At 53.6% G+C, this 7,553-nt stretch overlaps 1 protein-coding gene across 1 annotated transcript in view; it reads right to left on the reverse strand.

Annotated features, from left to right (window-relative positions):
- Positions 1-7,553, reverse strand: part of SAMD11 (sterile alpha motif domain containing 11) — a gene marked incomplete at both ends in the record, with an annotated part of 103,375 nt that overhangs the window by 54,240 nt on the left and 41,582 nt on the right. The window contains one exon of the mRNA XM_019541742.1: positions 5,815-5,939. Coding sequence (XP_019397287.1) covers positions 5,815-5,939 — 125 coding nt within the window. The remainder of the gene's footprint in view (positions 1-5,814; positions 5,940-7,553) is intronic.

A 7,553-nucleotide genomic window follows, 5' to 3' on the forward strand; every position in this document is an offset into this window, starting at 1 on the left:
CATGCATGCACATGCACTCACACACAGACATAAGCCTTCCTGAAAATCTCCAAAGAAGTTTTTAACATGAACCTATTCAAATTTTCACTCCTGATTTCAGCACCTCTCACAACCTGGCCCAGCCAACGGAGCATGAGACTTGGACACCGGAGACCTCATTCACAGATTTGGGCCTGAGAAAGAACAAATAAACCAGAGAGAAATCTGAAAGACAGACTTTTGCCCAGAACATCTGGACATTTTGCATCTGGTTAAAACAGATTCCTTTATCGTTACTTGGGTCATTGTAGTAACTCGAAGCTCCAGTCATGGATGCTGCGCTAAGCACGGTTCAAGCACACTGTACCTCTATGGAGGATATTGGCTGTAGATATATTTATTACTGCAGCCCCCGCAGTTCCAACCAGCGTAACTTAATACAGTAGTGATATAATCATAGGATCATATGGAAAAAAGGGTCTGGAAGGGGCTTTGAGACATCACCCAGTCTGTCTCCCTGCCCCGTGGCAGGATCAGCCTTGCTCCTAATGCTTTACCAAAGAAAAGCATCACCCTCTCCATCTTGTACATGGGGAAATCAGGCACACAGCAGTGAAGCAACAAGCTCTCCCAGCAGGTGGCGGAGTAGGCTACCTGAGTCCTGACCCAGAGCATTTATTCAATAGGCAGCACTGCCTTTCACTGGGGACACCATCATGGCACATGCCGCACACATGCATACGAAAAGGCAGTCCCTGCCCCAAAGAGCTTGCAATCCAAGGGGAGACAGGAATCCTTCCACGGGAATTACTCATTATCATCAGCCCTCAGTGACAGCGCACCGACCCCCGGGTGCCTGCGTGGCCTCCAGAGACCCAAGGCTCCCAGGTGCCAACCAGGCCTTCAGAGCACAGGGAAGCCAAAACCTCAGCCATGCCCTAACGTGCACGTCCCTCGGGATTCACTGCAGGCAACCAGAACGGCCTCTGGCCCTGCTGCTGTGACAGGTGCATGGGGGACACCATTCTGCCAGGCCACGAGGACCCCCACACGCACCCCCTGCCTCCTCTAGCACCCAGAGGTCTGATCCTGGTGGCCATACTTGGGCAAGCTGAAGCCAGAAGGGCTCCAGGCAGGACTTGCCCTGCTCCACAGTGTGGGGGGGTGACTAGAGAAAAAGGGGGTGGGAAAGGAAAGAGAAGGGGTTATTCTCATCCCCTTCTGCAAGTGCTCCTGGAGCACAGAGGGAGAGGGCCCCTCCACCTCCACCGGTGGCTGTCTCTGCAAGGCCCTCCCCCGGCAGACGGCATTAGCCAAACTGGATAGAGGGGATTGGCCTTGTTTACAGACACACAGCCAGCTTCTTAGAGGGGCTCTAAATCTGTTTGATGTGCAAACCACCGGCTTTGCCGCCGTGCCTTTGCCGAGCTGCCCTGACGCTGCTCATCCTTATGCACACGTGGCCCTATCAAGATTAGAGGCACTTTGTGCCATCGGCCCCTCTAGAACAATGCCCTCTGCTGCGCCTTGTCCGCTGCCCCTTCTCCCTCACCTCCCTTTGCAAACTGCTTGTATATTATTAACCCCTCCTTTAGGTGGGGTGACCCCCTCCTCTTCCCTCCTCTCCAGCCGCACTACATGTCAGATGAAGCTAAGCCTCTTACTGGCTCTCCCTAGGCAAGCTCTCAAGGAGGACAAGTCCCAACATTTTTTCCACATGCTATGTTATACCCCAGCTGTGGCCCTGAGCACAAAGATGGACCTCCGTGCTACTGAAAGTCACTCTGAAGAGGGGATGGGGCATCCTGGGGGTGGAGGACGCTGGTGAGATTAGGAAAGAGGAAAGGGGTGAAGGAGAAGGGAACACTAATGCATGCCAGGGAAAGGGCACTGGCCCCTCCTGGCTCAACGGAGGGTGTTTTGTCTGTAGGACTGTGTCTACACTGCACCCAGGGGACTGGCAACTAAGTTAGCAAGGCCTGGGTGCAAGAGTTCCCACCACAAAACCCTACGTGCCGCAGTGCCCTGCACTCACTCACGTGCATCTGGGGGCATATCCCGTGGCTCTGTGCACCGAAAGGCTTTATGACCCTTCTCCAGGCAATGACAGGAGAACGTGTCTGTCTTTAGAAGGGAATTGCAAATGATGGTCAGATGTATCTTGTATCCGCACTGTGAGGCATCGGGTGGATCCCAGCCCGGGTCCAAGCAGAGCCCAGGTCCTAATCCCAACAACCCACAGCCAGGCCAACTGCCCCGGGCTTCAAGTGCCTTCAGAACCAGGTCAGCACTTCTACCATACAGACAACAGAGGGGTCGAGGGCCAAAGCTGCGGAGGAGTACCATGCAGACCTGCAGGGTAGACCCGCTGCAGATTCCAGCTGGATTATAGCTACTGGTTGGACTGGAGAAGTGCCCCAGGGCAGGGCAGACAGAGAAGCCCCTTCCTTACGCCGAGTTTGCTGCTGCTCTGTGAAACCTCGACACACTCAGGCTCAGGCTCAGGCTCAGGCGGAACAACCATCAGCACCCATCAGGCTTGCGTCACCTGGCATGGGGAGCCCAGGGGACAGTGCTGGGAGGGGATGGGGGGACAACTCACGCATGGATTGAGGGCCCCCACCTCTTCTACCTCTGAATCAGGCACCAGGCAAAGGGGGGTGGGGAGAGTCTTCTGTTGAAACACCTTATTTGGGGGCAGCTTGGAGTTATTGGAGATATTCGTAACTGATTCCTCCTTAACTGCAGGAACATAACCCCCATTGCGGGTGAGAGGGCACAGACACCTTGAGAAAGAAAATGCCCATCCCCATACTGCTCTGGGATTTTAACCAGCACTTCCCTCTGGGACACCTCCCCCAGTAGCAGCATCTGTTTGGTGCACACAGCTGTGCCCTGTAGCTAAAGGAGCAAAGCATCTCAATTCTGGCTGCAGAACCACTCCTGAACCGGGGTGGGGGAACACAAGTGGGGGGCTGGGACCAGAGGCGATGGAAACCGCATGAAGAGAGGAGGGAAAGCGATGCTCCTAGCCGTAGCTGCTGAAGGCAGGAAGGAATGAAGAATCGCAAGGACAGGGAGGGAGGTGGGGGACAAGCCCTGAGCCAAGCCTGGGCTGAAGTCCATCAGCCAGTTAATGATCAGGAGGTACAAATGGGACAGCTGCTTCCTGAAACCCAGGGCACCGCGCCGGCTCCTGCAGAAATCCGAGCGCAGCACTGATAATAATTATAATAAATCTTCCGTGCCGGAGAGCGTGCCCAGCACACACAGGTTTGCTCCGTGATTAAGAGATCTCCGTAATATCTTAAGGTCCCCAGTGGGCCCAGAGCAGCGAGATACAGCTACATGCATCAAACGCATAAGAATATCTCAATCATTACCACAGCCAACGGTGGCTCCGAAGCCGATCGATAGGGCAATTAGATTTTATCAGCGCGCGCCTTTCGGCCTCCTGCTTCTGCTGTCCTTGCAAAAGCTGCCATTCCCCCTGCCTGATCAGGGCCTTTATGTCCTGCTGAGAAACACTGGCTAGAGCCGGGTAGGTTTTTGCCCTTTGCAGCTGCCATTTCTTTCATGTTTCGTTGGAGTTCAGGTCCCGACCACGGGGAACACTTCTGACTGCGCTCAGCTGCAATGGCGTGCAGCCAGGCCTCCAGCCCTGCAAGACGTGCATGGCACCAGCGCAGGTAGAACTGCCTCAAGGGGCAAATCTTCACGACAGGCTCTGCTGTGCTCCTCTGCAGCAATGGCAGGGCAGAAGCAGTGGAGTCTGGTGCTGGACAGGGAGTAAGACATGCGACGAAACCATTGCAATCCATCTGCTCCACACTCCCCTTCACCATCGTGAGCCACCTCAGATTCACCCACCTTCATAAAGCATTTGGAGACAGGCTGGCAGGCCTCGCATGCAGGGCCCCAGCTCCTGTGCTTAAAACAGGGCTCCTCTTCTCCCACTATTTTCTCAGCCTGGGCTATTTATAATGCAGCCTCTTCAGGGCTGTGGCCATCTCTTGTGATGGGTACGTACAGCACCGAGCACACAGGGAGTCAGGCCCCAGCAGCTACCACCATACAAGCAGCAAAGCACAGGAGTCACTTTGTCTCAACTGTTTTCTCTCATCTTTCCTAATAGGTGGCCCTAGCCCCAGTTCCACCATCAGCCAAGCCCAGCATTAACTACTGCTAACGAGCTGCTTGCAACAATTTAGTGGTGGCATTTTGCACCTCTCTATTCTGGGTTTGCATCCCCTTGCCCCCTGCATGGTCGGTGTCCAGGAATCAGCTGGTGGGATGGAGGCGAGGGGACCTGATCCATGCATGCTCTCATGACCCAGCTGTCAGGCTGCCCGAGGTACAGGCAGAGAGATCCACCTCCAGACACCAGGGAGAACCAAAATCCCAACTCTCCCTGTGAAACAGTGACAGTCCCTGCCTCCCCGCACCTTCACTTCTCCACTTTCCGCCCCTGTCGCTGCCTCCTCCTTTGCTGTTCAGCCCTTCTCAGACGCACCAAATCCATCACCTCCTGAAAGGCTGTCACTTGCCTGGTGGCCTCTCGCGGTCCTGCCCATCTCTCTCTCAGCTCGGATTCGCAGTATGATACAGGACAGACATTACCACCCTCCTTACTGCAAACAGTCCTGGACACCCACGTTCAGGGCCAGACACAGGCATGGGCTAACCGGGTAGCCACCTGGGCCCCGGACAGAAAGGGGGCTCCAAAATGGTAATTTTAAAATTATTATTAACATCATCTCCGGTGAAGGGGAGCCCGATGCTAAAAGTTCGCCTGGGGCCGCCAGGAGTCTAGGTACGGTGCTGCCCATGCTCAGCAGCAATCTCATGCCAATCAGGATGAAAAGACATCCAAGCCAATCCGCCAAGGGCCAGACCCACCCCCATCTCGTTCAATGCATGTGCTTCTGCAGGGGTTGGGGAGTTCCCATTTTCACCACTTCACCCTGATGGAAATAAACACCAGGGCACCCTTTGCCCTGTCTCTACTGCTCTGGATCCCAAAGGCCTTTCCCAAGACTAATACAGCCTCATGGGCCCTCCGCAAAGGAAATGACTTTAAAACCCTTTTTGCAAAGACAACTGTAAAGCTGCTCAACGTCGCTGAGGGTGTAACAGCAATCGGAGCCTGTGAATTTGACTGCAGCCCCTCTGGGACCAAAGTTGCGCCCAGATCCCAGGGAACATGCTAGAGCCCATTAGTGGCTCTCCCAAATGCAAACGGGGTGGAGGACGTTCCCAGCATCCAGCACTTGCTGCCGAATGTGCCCTCGCCACTGTAGAGGGGGACCCAGCCCACTGAGATGACCTCTGCTTCAGCACGGCAAGGATGTGGGAGCCAAGTGACCTTGTGAAAGGTCAGGCCACTGCGCACCGCCAAACAAATACCCTTGCAAAGAACCGGCAGGGCCAAGGCAGCGTGGGGAGCTGCTGATTAATGCAATTACAAATCACACCGTGCTCTCTGCATGGCCTTTCTGCTTCGCTGGCCACTAAACCCCCAGGGACAGCAACTGCCTCACCTGCCATTTAACACAGAGGGCAAGAGCCGAGAAGCGAGAGGAGCTGAGGTGATGCACGACCGCATGGCTTAATCGTTACCAAATACATCACCTCTTTGGGGAGGAATAGTAAGGGACTCACAGACCTTACTTGGAGATCTAAAGTTAAATGCTACACAATAAGGCATAGCTGCAAAAAACCAAAAAAGCTGTCCAAGTGAGGAGGGGGAAGGGGAGGGAACTCAGAAAGCCTCAGCTGTAACTTTTCTCTCCCAAGCCACAGAGGACAAGAGAGCCAGGCATCCCGGCTGCTTACCTGCTGCTCCCAAGCCGACGTCGATGCTGGTTCTCTTGAATTCACAGCGACTCTGGGTCTCTGGCATAACGAGCTGGCGGCTCTGATGCAGGTTGGAGATGATGGTAGAGAGGTCGCTATCACGGCTGCAACACAGCAGAAAAACAGCAGGTTAAGGAAATCCTATTTGCCACCACATAATTGCTGTGTGTGTGCGTCTATCTGTGTGTGTCTGTGTGTGTGTGTGTGCACACGCAAGTGTGCATGCAAGGTTGAGTGTGTGTGTGCATGCTGGCACACATACACGGAAGTCTCTTATCTGCCCTGGCCATTTCTGAGTTACAGGGGAGATTCTCCCCCTCCCTCACTTAAAGTCCCCAAGCAACCTCCCTTGCTTTTGGGGAGGGCAAACTAAGCAGCAAGTCCTCCCAGAACTGCCTGCTCCCACCCTGCAAAGCGCTCTGCGGACACCAGCATCCGAGACCTCAGCCTTGCCAGGGGGAACTTGTCCCAGGTCAAAGGACCAGAAACGTGCCTGAGACATCGTCCTGCCTATTCCTACACTGACACAAAACTAGAATTCAAATGGGTGATAGCGGGGTGATAAGATAGCTGGCACACTGTTGTTTGGGAAAAAATGGATAGCTTTTTAGTTCTACCATGTGTGTCAGCCGGTTTTACTTGCTCGAATAATATTTTTATATCCAGAGCACTGCCACAGACCCACCATGGTCACAGAAAGTTAAGAAAACAACCTTGCTTGTAAGACCCATTTTCACCCCATCACTCTATAACAGATACCAAAATAACTCCCTCTTCCTTTTGGGATATGAACACACATTACAGAAGGTGTCTAAATATTATTCTTCCTGTTATCCTGGCATCAAACTACTTTAACCCCCCTTCCCTCCCATGGAACGTACGAGAGAGAGGAGGAGAAGAGCAAAGACATTCACTGCAGCAACTGCTAGATTTAAGACTGTAAAGTTCCCTGCCTTACCAATCCTTGCCTTCATACATTATATATAACAATTGCTGATAGAGACAGACATAAATACAGATAATAGACGACATTTAAGAGAGAGAAAGCTGCATGCCCCCCTGCGCATCTAGAAGTAAACGCTGGAAAGTCTCCATCCGTTTTGCTTAAAGGTGTATGATAAATCACCCATCTCTAGCCCAGAGGGCTCGTCCCACGCTGAGCAGCCTGGTTATGCTCCATCCGTTCCTCTTCCCAGCCCGGAGGCAATAGGCAGAAAGAAGTTAAGATATCCCCCCCAAAAAAACATTCCCACCATGTCGAAGGGTCCCTATCAGCCGTTACTCACATGACCAGCGCGCCCGCTCTGTGCGACACACAGCACATGACCACCTGCTTGCTTGCTCGGGGGAGACGGTCCTAACCTGGGACTCCCAGGGCAATGCTGATGGTGCATGATCTGCAGAGCTACCTAGCAGTCCTCTCCCTTTAAATAGCCCCCTTCTTGTTCTCCCCACCACCACCACCCCCCTTGGCCCCCGGCAGGAACAGGCACAGAGCTGCTCAAATGCTCCAAAGAGCTCGTCCCCAGTGGAGAAGCGGGTGCTAATCTGTTGTCTAGCTCTCTGCTAATCAGATAAGTTTATGACAGAAAGTCTTTAGACAGAGGTGCTTTCAGCAGGCGTCTGGCTCCAGATTTTCACAGGATGCAGCAGACAGAAACAGACTTTGCTCCAGCAGCTGCTATCATCCTCTCTGCAGCTCCCTGCCCCACTCCCCC

This window comes from Crocodylus porosus, unplaced genomic scaffold, assembly GCF_001723895.1.
Source record: "Crocodylus porosus isolate Cpor-Errol unplaced genomic scaffold, CroPor_comp1, whole genome shotgun sequence".
In the NCBI taxonomy this organism is placed as follows: domain Eukaryota; kingdom Metazoa; phylum Chordata; order Crocodylia; family Crocodylidae; genus Crocodylus; species Crocodylus porosus.